The sequence below is a fragment of the Scyliorhinus torazame genome, chromosome 2 (assembly GCF_047496885.1).
Source record: "Scyliorhinus torazame isolate Kashiwa2021f chromosome 2, sScyTor2.1, whole genome shotgun sequence".
NCBI classification, from domain to species: Eukaryota; Metazoa; Chordata; class Chondrichthyes; order Carcharhiniformes; family Scyliorhinidae; genus Scyliorhinus; species Scyliorhinus torazame.
In genome coordinates, this window is record NC_092708.1 from 67,609,192 (window position 1) to 67,625,934 (window position 16,743).

At 52.8% G+C, this 16,743-nt stretch overlaps 1 protein-coding gene across 2 annotated transcripts in view; it reads right to left on the reverse strand.

The window, feature by feature from the left end:
- Window positions 1-2,933: 2,933 nt before the first annotated feature.
- thsd7ba (thrombospondin, type I, domain containing 7Ba) overlaps window positions 2,934-16,743 on the reverse strand; it is a 1,603,431-nt gene continuing 1,589,621 nt past the window's right edge. For both annotated transcript variants that reach the window (XM_072472193.1, XM_072472199.1), the window contains exons 27-28: window positions 6,870-6,957; window positions 2,934-4,389 (exon numbers count right to left, since the gene is read on the reverse strand). In XM_072472193.1, the coding sequence (XP_072328294.1) occupies window positions 4,308-4,389; window positions 6,870-6,957 (170 nt within the window). In that variant the 3' untranslated portion in view covers window positions 2,934-4,307. The remainder of the gene's footprint in view (window positions 4,390-6,869; window positions 6,958-16,743) is intronic.

Sequence of the window (16,743 nt, forward strand, 5' to 3'; positions counted from 1 at the left end):
CCCCCCCAGGACCCCGGAGCCCACCCGCGCCGCCTTGTCCCGCCGGTAAGGTAGGTGATTTAATTTACGCCGGCGGGACAGGCATTTTAGCGGCGGGATTTCGGCCCATTCGGGCCGGAGAATCGAGCGGGGGGGCCCGCCAACCGGCGCGGCACGATTCCTGCCCCCGCCAAATCTCCGGTGCCGGAGACTTTGGCAACCGGCGGGGGCGGGATTCACGCCAGCCCCCTACGATTCTCCGACCCGGCGGGGGGTCGGAGAATTTCGCCCCAGGTCACCATTTCTTAATTTGGTAAAGACAGAAGCAAAGTACTCATTTAGTACCGCTGCCATACCTTCCGCTTCAGTGAGCAGATTACCTTGCTTGTCCCTTATGGGCCCCACTTTATCCTTCACTAATTTTTTACCATCAATATGTTTGAAGAACATTTTACTGTTTGTTTAAGTGCAGCCTGATATCTTTTCTTCATGCTTCCTCTTAGCCTTCCGTATTCCAGCCTTAGCCTCTCTCCTGCATTTGAGATACTCTTCCTGATTTATATTATTATTCCGGCATGCATCATATGCCTCTTTTTTCTTACTTATTTTATCGTCAAATTCCTTAGTCATCCAGGATACTATAGCTTTGGATACCCCATATTTATTTCTCATGGGTACGTACCTAGTTTACTTCCTATTCAACTCTCCTTTGAAAGTCTCCCATTTTTCATCCACTGTTTTAGCCACCAAAATGCGTTTCCAATAAACCTGCTCCAGTTCAACTTTTAGACTCCTTTTCCAACTTAATATTGAATCATATAATATGATCGCTTCTTCCCAACGTCTCCCCCACTCTGGCATTCTCCCCCTGCCCTGCCTCATTTCCTAGGACCAGATCCAACATTGCTCCCTGGTGTCATGATATTCAAACACACATCACAACACACACATCATGATAGACAGACCAACAGACCAATTAGCACACATAACACGACAGCCAATCACAGACAAGAGCAGACACAGTATAAGACAAGAAACACAACACCTCCTGGGCAGTCCATCTGGAGACAGGACAAGGCCAGGACCTCATTAACAAGACACTCACACAGTCACCACGTGCTGAGTACCAAGTCAGATGTGTAAATAACTAGTTGGAATAAAACTGCGTTGTACCAATCACAACCGTGTTGGTTCGTCTGTACCTCAGAGCACCCAACACCACACCTGGTAGGACTGGAAATGTACTGTTCCAGTAGGTTCTCCTGACACACGGGAGGAATTTCTCCCCTTCCATGCACCATGCTCTACCCATTTCCTAGTCTACCTTAGGGTAATTAAAATCCCCAACTATAACAACCCTACTTGCCCTGCAGGTTTCCATAACCTGCCCAGAAATGCTCCCTTCCACTTCCTCCCCACTATTTTGAGGTCTATAATAAATACCAAACAAAGTCACTGCTCTCTTCCTGTTTCTCACCTCCAACCAAATAGATTCTAATTCAAGATCTGCATCTCATTCAAGTCTGTCCATATTTGATCAAGACTGCTACACCTCCTCCCTTTTTACCCACCCTGTTGCCACTAAAAACCTTATAACCCGGGATGTTAAATATCCCGCCCTATTCTGGCTTGAACGATGTTTCTGTCAATGATACTATGTCATATACCCCGAGAGTAATTTTTGCTTCCAGTTCCCCAATGTTGTTCACTATACTGGGCAGCACGGCATCGCAGTGGTTAGCATTGCTGCTTCAAGGTGCCAAGGACCCGGGTTCGATTTACGGCTTGGGTCACTGTCTGTCCAGAGTCTGCACGTTCTCCCCATGCCTACGTGGGTTTCCTCCGGGTGCTCCGGGTTCCTCCCACAAGTCCCAAAAGAAGTGTTTGTCAGGTGAATTGGACATTCTGAATTCTCCCTCAGTGTACACAAACAGGCACCGGAGTGTGGTGACGAGGGGATTTTCACAGTAACGTCATTGCAGTGTTAATGTAAGCCTACTTCTGACACTAATAAAGACGATCATTATGACATACAATTTAACCTGCCCTTAGAATCATAGAATTTACAGTGCAGCAGGAGGCCGTTCGGCCCATCAAATCTGCACCAGCTCTTGGAAAGAGCGCCCTACCCAAGCCCACATCTCCACCCTATCCCCATAACCCAGTAACCCCACCCAACACTAAGGGCAATTTTTGAACACTAAGGGCAATTTAGCATGGTCAATCCACCTAACCTGCACATCTTTGGACTGTGGGAGGAAACCGGAGCAGCCGGAGGAAACCACGCACACACGGGGAGAATGTGCAGACTCCCCACAGACAGTGACCCAAGCCGGGAATCGAACCTGGGACGCTGGAGCTGTGAAGCAATTGTGCTAACCACCATGCTACGGTGCTGCCCGTATCCCTTTCTTGCTCTTTGGGAGGTGACCATTTCTTTGTTCACTATCAACCCTCAAGCCTTCTCTCACTTCCTTTTCCCTATTCCCAATCTTCTCTCTTTTGCCCTAACTGGTACTTCTAATACTAGTACCATTAGTGTCTCCATAAGACAAACCCCCGCCGGGCTGGATTTTCCATCAGTGGGATCCTCCGCTTTGCCAGCAGTGCACTCACGCTTGTGCATTTCATTAAATGGAAATCCCATTGACCGGCTGCCGGGATGGAGGATCCTGCTGCCGGTGGGGGCACGCTGCACCGGAAAACGGGTACGGCGGGACGGAGAATCCCACCCAGTATCTCTGGAATCAATCTGGTGAATCTCCTCTGAACTGCACCGAATGCAACTACATCCCTCGTCAAATAAGGGGACCAAAACTATACAGACTACTTTCACCAATGCCTTGCACAGTTTGTATCTGAAACTCAAAATATTCATACTGATGACTGAAAATGCATTCAATGTCCCATTAATGTAATAGCTAATGTAGTGTGCAACAAGAGAAAACAAGGCATCCAGCTTCTAACCACCTGCTTTCTGGTTTATTTTCACGAAAATACATTGAATTGGTTCCCAAATGGAGCAATAAATACATTCCAAATAACAAACACACTCTACCAGCTGTTAATACTGTTCTCTTGAGACTCACAAATGAAGATCAGTAAAAGCTATGTTAATATTTGTTATTTGAACAAAACAACCACCGTAATAATGAAATAATTGTATTCCAGGCAGCTGGCCAAATTCATCAACCAATTTAAAGGAACCTATCTTTTGAGCAAAAACTGTATTGAAGCTGTCATTGAAGTACCAACCCCCAGTGCAGGCTTGTTTTATTTTGTCATAAAACTTTCAAAAGAAAATAAAAATCATTACTTTACTGGGTCTTGTCACTCTAAACATACCAAGTGGGATGAAAAACAATGGCTTAATGGAAAACCTTGAAAATATGTGGGTGAAATGTCTAATCACTCAATGAGCTATTTCATTTGGTGTACAGCCAGCACATTATTTACACTTGGTCATGTCTTATGCTTTGTAAGTATTAGAAATGGAACTGAAGCCAGAAATACATGAACCATTTATTATTCGCTATTGAAAAACATCTTCACTTGCTGAGGATTCTTACTATTCTATCAGGAGCAATTTAATTTCTAATTAAATGTTAGGTCTTATCTCATTTGAGAAAAAACATTCATTACAAAATACTCATTGAGGCTCCACAACATAACACTTTGCATCTCTTCTCTGACCAGTACATTTTCTCTTTCAGAGGAAGCCACTTGAGAAGACCAAGCTTTATGCAGTATTGAAATCTGTACATCGTAGATTTTTGTTTGTTCATTAAATGCAGGAAATCAGATGCACTAATATAGTGCAGAGTATTCCACAGAATGTTCAATAGGTCCTTTCAGGTCAAAGTAATTGTTGCCTTCAGAAGCCATGTTTGCCTTCAGAAATGCATTTGCAGCGAGCAGATTGTAAATGCAATATGATTTCGTTTGGATTGCCTTCATACCTGTGTACTGGAAATTCTGTGCAATCTTTTCTCTCATTTGCAAATATGAAAATTCAACAAGAGGTGTTATTTAATCAGTCTTGGTATTCATTTCATATGCTTAACATTTTAAAGAAAGAATACAATTCTAATAGCAATTTTTCAGTTATGTTTGAGTTCTCGACTTTCAAATGTCTATTTAAGAGCACATTTGGAGTTTCTGAAAATAGTTCCTCTCCTCAGAAACAGAGTAGTTTCTGAGACATTTCTCAAAGCTGCTTTTGAGGTTTGTCTTCTATTCTCGTGCTTGTGACACTGAAGTTATGTTAAGGCTTCTGTCATCCTATTAATATGAACAGAACAAAGGAAGAGTGTCTTCTCCTGAACTAATTACATGTCCATATCTCCATCGTAGGCTAAAGTCAGAGGCTTCTGCTGGGGAGCTGGACGCGCCTGCTGTTTTGGTTTCTTGCTGCAAAAGATAAACAATAGCAATAATGACTAACTCTGCTCAAACCTCAATATTTCTGGTAAATAGAAACACATCTCAATTGGAACACAGATCCCCTACACAATTCATCAATCCTGACTAAAAGAAACAAATAGTAGCTATCCATTGCCCACATTTCTGATGAGTGATACATATAGTAAATGGAAACCAATATCATGCAATTTTCAGCGAACAATCTGAATTACATTGTAAACAGCTTGTACAGTTTGCCGACGTACACAAGTTTAGACTTCCAGAAAGAAATTTGTGTTTTTATTTGTATAAGTAATATTAACATGAGTGTAAAATTTCTGCCAACAGTGAAACAGTTCTGTATTACTGAACAAAAATCCAAACAAGCCATTTCTTAAATGTGGCACTGTGCTGGAGTTACACCACAGTGTAGAGTCATAGACCAAACTTTAACTCCAGGACAGGCAACTGGTGGGTCAGGCTGGGAGATCATCCTTGAGGTGCCAAGGAAGGTCAGGGCCATTTTATTGTCCAGGCCTCACTTAAGCAGAATTGGTAAGTGAATTGTCCCAAACAGCTCATCAGTGCCGTATTGGGCAAGTGTCTCGGGATTCAGGATGGTTTTGAGGAACATGAAAGAGAAGGTGCCTGGGCCAGGAGTAATTCAAAATAGCTTTGTCAGAGCACTCATGCTCCTCCTGTGAAAAAGAAAATGGGTTGGATTCTCCGATCGGCCGGAGAATCAGTTTTCACGCTGGAATCGGGGATGGCGCCATTTTTCCGATGCTCCACCCCCTCAAAAACTGCATACTCGAGGACGTCACCTGAGGCCCGCCTCCGATGCTCTGCCCCCAATGGGTTGAGTCTCCGTGCGGCGAGGGCATGTGTCCTCACATCTTTTGCGGACCTCGCGTGGTGGCTGTGAACTGTGTCCAGCATGCCACAGTCGGGCGGGGGGGGGAGCTTTCTCCACTGGCGGAGGGGGGCTTCGGCGGGGACTGGAGGACTGGTGGGGGATGGTCCAGGTGTGGTGACGGGGGTTACAGGACCCAGTTTCTGGCGGGCTGGGTCCGCGCGGCTGCCGCCATTCTGTGGCCGTATCCGCAGGTAAAACTGGGGGCTTTAAGCGACGTGGCTGCTAGTACCCTACTGGGTCGTGCATTGGTGCTGGCTGGCGCGACATTTTGGTCGTAAGACCAGACAAATCATGCGGTCATAGCTGCAGGATCGGAGAATCCAGCCCAAAGTTTTTGTTTACCTTACTTTGGAGAATCTGAAATCTTCTACTGAATGGAACCTGCATTAGATTATTAGTTTTGGGAAGTTATCCCTGCAACAGGATCCTAATTAGCATAAATTCCTCCGGCTTCTACCTTAGTTAATTGAGCAACCTTGTTAGGATGGCTATGGGTCTGGAAAATAATGCAAAAGTAACTGCCCGAATTTTAATTCCTCCATCGGCTGGTTTCAGGAGGGGAGAGGGAGTTTAAATGCCTACTCATGTTAGAACCTTTCGGGCAGCATGGTAGCATTGTGGATAGCACAATTGCTTCACAGCTCCAGGGTCCCAGGTTCGATTCCAGCTTGGGTCACTGTCTGTGCGGAGTCTGCACATCCTCCCCGAGTGTGCGTGGGTTTCCTCCGGGTACTCCGGTTTCCTCCCACAGTCCAAAGATGTGCAGGTTAGGTGGATTGGCCATGATAAATTGCCCTTCGTGTCCAAAATTGCCCTTAGTGTTGGGTGGGGTTACTGGGTTATGGGGATAGGGTGGAGGTGTTGACCTTAGGTAGGGTGCTCTTTCCAAGAGCCGGTGCAGACTCGATGGGCAGAATGGCCTTCTTCTGCACTGTAAATTCTATGATAATTGTCTGTATTTCCATGCAAATGGAGGGGTTCCATGATGGGATTATACAGGATGTGTAACATACTGCAGCTGTTTCATTATTTCATTATTTTGAAGGGTGCTGTATAAGTAATCATCATGATTACATTTTAAGATCAGAATTAAGAGTTAATGTTGGGTGTGTCGCAGGCAGATACGGATTGACAAGTATTAAAGCTCTCTGATACTGTTCAACTATTTGGTTTGCCAAATAAATCAAGTTCTCATGGAGTTAATAGACAAACGGATTTTATATTTTATCGGGCAAACTATCAATCTCACTGATTCCGGTCCATCTAATGAGAACTCTCATTCTATGACCGGCATTTTAAAACATTTTGGTTTGCCTTGTTGTAAAACAGCAAAGAAACAATTTATTTGCCTGAACTTACTCTATTTGCTTAACAGAATATGTTATTTTTCAAGATTTCTAAAAATAAGTCTTGAAACTAGAAAGAACAGTGTTGTCAATTAGTTTAAATGTTACTCCAATCATATAATACGCCATAGGTACTAAAATAATGATACAGCCATGAAAATGACAATTAAACATTAGAAACAGAAAATGAGACTCAAAATAAAAATTGCTTGGTCTTCTAAGCTTACCAGATCAGATACGACAGGACAGTAATGAATATAATGAGGACTACTACGGCAGCAGACACTCCATACACCCAGACCTTTGGTTTCCCATCTGTCAAAGAAATGTAAAAATATACAGCAAAGGGTTCAGCTTAAATGGATTTAACATTTAAAAAGAAGGGTAGTTTTTGTACCAATCTGCAGAGAATATATCAACGCCAGAGTTTGGCATTGATTTGTTTATTGAAAGATAACTGTGAGTGAATGAATGTTCCAGCATTCACAGAGTTCTTCAGCCTTTCTCTAAATAAGAATCACATCCAAGAGCCCGAGACAATGTAGAATGTGCCAAATGGAACAGCTGCAAAAGAAGTCCACAGATCAGAGAAAATAATTTTAACTGGTAACTTAACCAAAATGCGGTAATTATCGATTCTTCTCAACCATTTGAGAAGTGGTATTTCATTACAGTTGTTAGGCATTCCTTATATTCGAGGAATGAAATCTCTAGAATTTTGAAAGTGAAACGGGTGGTGCAGTGAGCTAGAACGTTGTCATTTTACCTCAGAGGCCACACCTCAATGCAGCCAAGACAAGTAAAATGAAAACATTCCACTTGTGCTGACTGAATTGTTTTTTGTGAATTGAGCAGTTTATTCCAAGAGTAGGGCCTGGATGTTAACCTGCTCATTATACTGGCAATCGTACACAGAAAGCAAGATGGTGAAGGAACTGGAAAAATACACACTGCTACAGTAAGTGTTGACTTCTGAGCTTTGGGTAAATTTTACTACATTGGTACAACACTGGAATTTCTTCTCAAAGTGGTATAATGGCTTTGAACAGTCAGTTTCGAGCATTTTGATAAACAATGGGTGCGACCAGCAAGAAGGACAAGAGCATCACATTTCTGGTAGTGCCAACAACATTCACCTTCGCTTCCATGTCTTGATGTGAATATATTGGGCTAGATTCTCCATTTCAGCGGCTACGTGCCGGCGGAGCATGTGTGGTCTTTTACGACTGAAAAATTGGTGTGAAACTCTCACCGATTCTGATACTGGTGAGGGGCTAACTAGTGAAACACCCGCCTTCCGCGCCAAAAACGGCTGGAGAATGTGGGCCACGCATGTTCACGGCTGACGACCTGCAGAAGTTGCGCTTACAACATGGCCCCGGCCTTGTGCGAACCCAACTTGCCATCTGCGACCCCACAGCCCACCTCCAGGCCGCCCCCACCAGTCCCCCCAGCTCCAGCAGAAGCCCCCCTGGCCAGCAGCATGGATCCCAGATGAGTGTTGTGGTGCTGGACACAGTCCGCAGCCGGCACACCGGGTTTCTGACTGCAAGGACCACATGTGTCCCGTGCCGTTGGGAACTCGGCCCATTGGGGGCGGAGCATCACAGGTGGGCCGGCCAATGATGCGTCAACACCCCCAAAATGGTGTGCGTCACAATGACGCTAGTTTGGAGGGGCAGAGCATGGCGGACCAGCCCGGCGCCGATTTTGGTGCAAAAATCCATTCTCCACCCAATTGGCGAACATGGGGCGTCATTCTCCGACCCCCCGCCGGGTCGGAGAATGGCCGTTGGCCGCCGTGAATCCCGCCCCCGCCCCCGCCGAAGTCTCCGAAGGGAGAAAAGTCGGCGGGGCGTTAATGGCGCCGCTGCCGCGGAGAATGTCACGGGTCTGCGCAAGGCAGCCGATTTTCGGCCTGCCGATATTCTCCCTTCCGGATGGGCCGAAGTCCCGTCGACGTGATGACCGTTCACGTCGACGTGAATCAAACCTCCTTTTCATCGGCGTGACCTGGTGCTCCAGGCTCACGCCGACCAGCGAGGAGGTGAGTGACGGCCTGGGGGGTTGGCTCTGGGCAGGAAATGGCGTGGCCGCAGACTGATTGCCTGAGGAGAGGTGTGTCTCGGCTTGTGTGTGTGTGTGTGCGGCCGTGGGGGGGGGGGGGGAGGGGGGGGTGGTTAGAGTAGGTTGGGCTCCAGGGGAGTGCCGGGAGGGGGTCCGTGCCGGGGTGGAGGTTGGGGGGGGGGTCCGTGCCGGGGTGGAGGTTGGGGGTAGGGGGGGGGGTCCGTGCTGGGGTGGAGGTTGGGGAGGGGGTCCGTGCCGGGATGGAGGTTGGGGGTTGGGGGGGGGGGTCCGTGCTGGGGTGGAGGTTGGGGAGGGGGTCCGTGCCGGGATGGAGGTTGGGGGTTGGGGGGGGGGTCCGTGCTGGGGTGGAGGTTGGGGAGGGGGTCCGTGCCGGGGTGGAGGTTGGGGGGGGGGCGTGCCGGGGTGGAGGTTGGGGAGGGGGTCCGTGCCGGGGTGGAGGTTGGGGGGGGGGTCCGTGCCGGGGTGGAGGTTGGGGGGGGGGTCCGTGCCGGGGTGGAGGTTGGGGGTTGGGGAGGGGGTCCGTGCCGGGGTGGAGGTTGGGGAGGGGGTCCGTGCCGGGGTGGAGGTTGAGGGTTGGGGGGGGGGTGTCCGTGCTGGGGTGGAGGTTGGGGAGGGGGTCCGTGCCGGGGTGGAGGTTGGGGGGGGGGGGGTCCGTACTGGGGTGGAGGTTGGGGAGGGGGTCCGTGCCGGGATGGAGGTTGGGGGTTGGGGGGGGGTCCGTGCTGGGGGAGGAGGTTGGGGAGGGGGTCCGTGCCGGGGTGGAGGTTGGGCGTTGGTCCGTGCTGGGGTGGGTGATGGGAGGGCAAATGAGTTGGTCCACCTGGCCAGGTGCCAGCCTCCAACAGTTGGACCCATGCGGTCCATGCCACCTGGCTGGGGGGAGGAGGGGATATGGGCAATGATGACATGTCGTCGTTCCCCTCCCCCCCACCAGGCCGTCATGTTTTCAGACCATCCAGCGATGTTGGCCGCCGTGGTGGCAGCCGCTCATGTCTATGTTGCCCTGGATGAGGAGGAGGAGGAGGAGGAGCGTGCCAGAGAGGCGGCGCAGGCTGCCGCAGAGGGGCAGGCGGCAGCCGCCCAGGCTGGAGGGACACCTGACCGACAGGACGAGGAGGGGGAGGAGGACGTCGCGGCCCCACGGCAACGGAGGCACCCGAGGGCGCCCCGTGTGTACCGGCCCCGGCAGTCATACCAGGACCTCACGGACCGGGAATGCAGGAGGAGACTCCGGATGAGCCGGGAAACCGTGGCACACATCTGCCACCTGCTGGCACACCTGTCACCGCGTGGCACTGGCGGGGGACACCCTCTCCCCGTGTCCGTCAAGGTTACGGTGGCCCTGAACTTTTATGCAACGGGGTCATTCCAGGCACCGAGTGGGGACCTGTCCGGCATATCGCAGACATCGGTGCATCGGTGCATCCGGGCAGTGACAGATGCCCTTTATGCCATGGCGCACCGCTACATCCGCTTCCCCGTGGACCGGGCCAGCCAAGATGCCCGGGCCGTGGGCTTCTCTGCCATTGCCGGGTTCCCCATGGTCCAGGGCGCGATCGATGGGATGCACGTCGCCGTGCGGCCACCTGCAGATAACAGGGCCGTGTTCACTAATAGGAAGGGGACCTATTCGATGAACGTACAGGTGGTCTGCGACCACCGCATGATGATCCTGCACGTCTGCGCCCGTCACCCAGGCAGTGTACACGACTCATTCGTGTTGTCGCGGTCATCCATCCCCGGCATGTACGAGGGACGCCATCCCCGGCTGAGGGGCTGGTTGCTGGGCGACAGGGGCTACCCATTGCGATCGTGGCTGATGACGCCTATACGGAGGCCACGCAATGAGGCGGAGAACCGCTACAATGATGCCCATGTAGCGACAAGGGGAGTGATCGAGAGGTGCTTTGGCGTGCTGAAGATGCGTTTCAGGTGCCTGGACCTCTCTGGGGGCGCCCTCCAGTATCGGTCAGATAGGGTCGGCCGCATCATTGTGGTGTGCTGCGTCCTGCACAACATAGCCCAGCAGAGGGGCGATGTGCCGCAGGCAGAGGAGGGCGGAGTGGAGGAGCAGCAGGAAGAGGCCCAGTCCTCCCCTGATGAGGGGGATGGGGGCAATGGTCAGGGCAGACGGGGTAGACACAGACGGGTGGCTGTCCACCGTTACCGGCTGGCCCAGCGGGCACGGGACAGACTGATAGCCGCCCGCTTCACTGACTAGATGGGCGTGGGAATCGGGTAGTATGGCCACAGACCGCACACCATGACAACAGCCGACCACCCACACCCCCCACCCATCCACCCACCCAGCACCCTCACCCCCCTCCCCAACCCCACACACCCCACCCGCATGCACACCACCCCCCCACCCCCAATTGCCGATCCACCGGCGGCACAACGGGCCGGGCTCACCCAGTTGCGGGTGGACGCGTGTCTATCGCAGGCCATGGAGAATGGTGACAACCCGCCTCCGATGAGCTCCTGGCTCTACATCGTTGGACTATGTCTGACCCATGGCCACAGTACCACTATCCACCCGGACCATCCCTGCATGCGGCTGTGACACTGCAGCGCACGGTCCCGTCCTCTGCCCGGGGGATGTTGATGGCGGCCCAGGGGGAAGGGGGCAGACTCACCTGGGGCTGAGGTAAGACCACCCCTCACACACACACTTGCGCTCAACGTACATGACACCCCCCGCACACTTTGGACAGAGCACAAAGGCAGCTTCGGTAGGTGTAACATTGACTTTAATAACCAAAGGAGTTCATGCACGTGCCCTAGCGCCTAAAACTCATCTGTGCCCTGCACCCGTGCCAACTTACTCAGTGTCTAATTGTTTGGCCTTACGGGCCCTTTGACTACGTCTACGTGGTTCCCCAGACGGTACAGCAGAACTGGAGGTGGACTCCTGTGATTCCTGCCCTCTGACACTGGATCCCTTTGGCGGCCGTTTCCTGGGGCGTCCTGGCCTAGATGGGCCAGGCTGCGGCCCGGGCGACTGGGATGGCGAGCTGCCAGCCTGTCCTGCCCGTTGCCCACCCGATGCACCTGGGACGGAAGGGGGGGAGTCCGAGGTGTCGCGGTGTACCGGGACCTCCCCTACAGAGGGAGCCGGGACGGACCACACCACCTCCTCCTCCCTCGGGGAGCCCGATGGCCCCCAGGCCTCTACATGGGTGGGGGATGCGAACGGACTGGCCATCCGACGCGCCCCCGACATCTGGCGCTGCCAGTCCTGGAGGCCCGTGCTGGTATCGACAGGGGTCTGCAGGTTTGCAGCCATGGAGCCCAGGGGGTTGTCGAACCCTGTCTGCGACAGTGCGACGCCAGCTCGCACATGGCCACTGGCGCCGATGCCCTCAGCGATGGTCTGCAGAGACTGGGCCATGGCCTGCAGAGACTGGGCTATGGCCTGCTGAGACTGGGCCATGGCCTGCTGAGACTGGGCCATGGCCTGCTGAGACTGGGCTATGGCGTGCTGAGACTGGGCTATGGCGTTGAGCGCCTCTGCCATCTGGCGCTGGCACTGGCTCATGGCCTCCTGTGAGAGGGCAGCCATTTCCTGGGCCACAGACGCCGCCTGCACGGAAGGCCCCAGGCCTCGCAAACCGTTCCCCATGTCTGACACCGTCGCACCCATTGCCTCCACCGCGGACGCCACCCGTGCGGTGTCAGCCTGGGTGGCACGCATGACCGGGACCACTCCCAGCTCCTGGACGCGGGTGGACTCCTCCACCTGTGACCGCAGCCGCCGCAAGCCACCCGTCACCCTATTCGCTCGTCTCCGTGTCAGTGGTTGCATCGGATCTATGTGTGGGTGTGGAAACTCCAGGAACCCGGGATCCATCTGGGCGGCAGATGTTCGCTTGGCCTGGGCTGCCCTCCGACCGCCCGGTCCCTCTGCTGCTCCTACCTCCACCTGCTGTACCGGGACGGCTGTGTTGTGCGCACCAGTGAGTGTACCAGACGCCTCATCACTAAAGTGCCCAACCGTGGTGAGTGTTTCGGCGATGGTGGAGGGTGTTGGTGACAGCAGTGGCGTTGTGTCGTGCTCTTCGTCCCACTCTGAGTCCATGGCACTTTGGGGTGGGGGTTCGTCTCCACCCATCCACTCTGAGTCACTGTCCGGTATTTCGTCTTCCCGGGTAGGGGTGTCCTGGGTAGTGCTGTCCCGGGTAGTGCTGTCCCGGGTAGGGGTGTCCTGGGTAGTGGTGTCCCGGGTAGGGGTGTCCTGGATCGTGGTGTCCTGGGTAGTGGTGTCCTGGCTCGGGTGTGACGGGGGCCTGTGGCTGCCCCCCTCATCGCTGGGTGGTCGCTCCCGCACGTGACGGGGGTGTCGTCTCCCTGTTGCTCCAGGTCTCTCCGTCTCCCGTGGTGTGCGAGGGGCATCCTGCGGGCGTCGCATGCTGGAGGGTGCGGGTCTCTCCGTCTCCCGTGGTCTCCGAGGGGCATCCTGCGGGCGTCGCATGCTGGAGGGTGCGGGTCTCTCCGTCTCCCGTGGTCTCCGAGGGGCATCCTGCGGGCGTCGCATGCTGGAGGGTGCGGGTCTCTCCGTCTCCTGTGGTCTCCGAGGGGCATCCTGCGGCGGTCTGCATCTGCGGGGATGGGTGCCTGGACGTTTGGTCCTGCGATACACAATGAAGCATGCATGGTTAGACATCAGGCAGTGATCAGGTGATACGGGAGAGGGGGATATAGGAGAGGGGGGATATGGGGACGGGCTGTTGGTGGCTCACTTTCTCGTGGGGCCCCGACCTCTGCATCAGCAACCTCCCGGTCCTCAGGTCCGCCAGCCAGTTCCAGGGCCCTTTCCTCGTGTACGGTCAGTGGCCTCTCATCAGCGGGCCCTCCTCCAGTCCTCACATGCTCCCTATTGTTGTGTGCGCGCTTCTCCTGGGGGGGGGGTGGCAGGGGTAAAAGGCAACAGTGTTAGGCAGGTATATGAATGCATGCCATCGGTTGCGCGTGCATTGCAGAGGTTAAGGTTAGGGCTGGATTCACTTGGGGATATGGGGGAGGGGGGATATGGGGAGGGGGGATATGGGGGAGGGGGGATATGGGGGATATGGGGAGGGGGGATATGGGGAATATGGGGGAGGGGGGATATGGGGGAGGGGGGATATGGGGGGATATGGGGGAGGGGGGATATGGGGGTTATGGGGGAGGGGGGATATGGGGGAGGGGGGATATGGGGAGGGGGGATATGGGGAGGGGGGATATGGGGAGGGGGGATATGGGGGATATGGGGAGGGGGGATATGGGGAATATGGGGGAGGGGGGATATGGGGGAGGGGGGATATGGGGGGGATATGGGGGATATGGGGGAGGGGGGATATGGGGGTTATGGGGGAGGGGGGATATGGGGGAGGGGGGAATATGGGGGATATGGGGGAGGGGGGAATATGGGGGATATGGGGGAGGGGGGATATGGGGGATATGGGGGAGGTGGGATATGGGGGAGGGAGGAATATGGGGGATATGGGGAGGGGGGATATGGGGGATATGGGGGAGGGGGGATATGGGGGAGGGGGATATGGGGGAGGGGGGAATATGGGGGCTATGGGGAGGGTGGATATGGGGGAGGGGGATATGGGGGAGGGGGTATATGGGGGATATGGGGGAGGGGGGATATGGGGGATATGGGGGATATGGGGGAGGGGGGATATGGGGGAGGGGGGAATATGGGGGATATGGGGGAGTGGGGAATATGGGGGCTATGGGGGAGGGGGGATATGGGGATATGGGGGAGGGGTATATGGGGGAGGGGGAATATGGGGGATATGGGGGAGGGGGATATGGGGGATATGGGGGATATGGGGGAGGGGGATATGGGGGAGGGGGGAATATGGGGGATATGGGGGAGGGGGGATATGGGAGAAATGGGGAAGGGGATATGGGGGAGGGGGGAATATGGGGGATATGGGGGAGGGGGGATATGGGAGATATGGGGACGGGGGGATATGGGGGAGGGGGGGATATGGGGGATATGGGGGAGGGGGGATATGGGGAGGGGGGGATATGGGGGAGGGGGGGAGTTGGGGGAGAGGGGATATGGGGGATATGGGGAGGCTCACCCTGCCTGCTCTGACGAGGTCGTTCACCTTCTTGTGGCACTGGGTGCCTGTCCGTGGTGTCAGGGCCACAGCGGTGACGGCCTCTGCCACCTCCCTCCACAGACGCCGGCTGTGGCGTGGGGCAACTCTGCGGCCGTGCCCGGGATACAGGGCGTCCCTCCTCTGCTCCACCGCATCCAGGAGCGCCTCCACATCGCGTGACTCGAACCTCGGGGCTGAGCGACGGCCAGCCATCAAGTCGGGTGTTGCGGTCGGCTGTTCCGGTCGGGTGGGGGGGAGCTGCGCGGCCTTATGAGCCGTCACGCCGTGCAGCGCGTATGACGCTGCATGGCGTGAACCACTGCGCAAGCGCGGATCCCGTTACGTCGCTGCTAGCCCATTTCGGGCCGCAGACTATCGGCCCATTTTTATGACGTGACGCAAGTGGGATTTGCGCCGTTCTTTGCGCCGATCGGCGGAGTTTCCGCCGATAACGGAGAATTTCGCCCCAGATTTCAGCGTCGGCCTACGGAGAATCCCGCCCATTGCCTTTCCTTCATAGTAGGTGGGTTAGTAATCTCAAATTCACTACCTGTCACCACTGCAGAAATATTATCACACAAGAACAGCAACAATTTAAGGAAAAATATGTACCACAATCTTTTTAGTGCAACTGGGAGTGGACAGTAAATGTGGCCTTGCCAGCAATGTGCAGATACCAAGGGCACATATTTTTTTAAAACAGAGAATTGTAGTGATAATTTTCTAGTTATTCTATTTCACATTTTTAGTATGTATGCAAGAAATAATTTATATTTATGTTGATCGTTTACATTCTATTTGAATGTAAAAAACAGGGCTATCTATATATGTGTACTCAATGTAGAAACAGTACATTTGCCTCCATCTGCCAGTGAAATGCCAATTATGCAAAATAGCTGATAAGGTAGCCAACTCATTTAAGTTATTTAAACAACAGAGGTGGCAAAGCAGGCTGTCTGTAAAGCTGACTGCACACCACCCTGTTAGACTGCAACACATTCGAATAAGATTACAGAATCACAAAATCACACAGTGCAGAAGAGGCCCTTTGACGCATCCAGTCTGCACCGATATGTGAAAAATATGTGACCTACCTATCTAATCCCATTTACCAGCACTTGACCCATAGTTTTGGTTATGACATGCCAAGTGATCATCCAGGTACTTTTTAAAGGATGTGCTTCTATCATCCTCCCAGGCAGTGCATTCCAGACTGTCACCATCCTCTGGGTAAAAAATTTGTTCCTCAGATCCCCCCTAAACCTCCTGCCCCTCACCTTGAACTTGTGTCCCCTCATGATTGACTCTTCAACTAAGGGGAAAAGATGCTCCCTATCCACCGTGTCCATGCCCCTTATAATCTTGTACGCATCGATCAGGTCGCCCCTCAATCTTCTCTGCACCAACGAAAACAACACAAGCTTATCCAACCTCTCTTCATAACTTAAATGTTCCATCCCAGGCAACAACCTGAAGAATCTCCTCTGCACTCCCTCCAGTGGAATCACATCCTTCCGATGATGTGGCGACCAGAACTGCACACAGTACTCCAGCTGTGGCCTCACCAAAGTTCTATACAACAATTCACCTTACTCAAGTTGTATTGGAATCAGCAGTGCTGTGCTGAGTATTTGTGAAAGATTGTTCTGCACCAACATCGATGAAATATGACCAAGGGATTTATGACCATCAGAACGTCAATGGTTGAATCATCATCATCAATTGCTACATTATTGTTTGATTAACGAGGATCTATGTTCTATTAATTAATGCATAGAATAATATTAACATTAAAATCTGTATGGATCTGTCGTTTTACTTTCCATTTCATTGGCTCCCAAAAACAACTAAATACTATTAGACACTGATGAAGTCCTATCCTCCTTGTTTCTGCATGTTTCCGGATGTTGGCTGA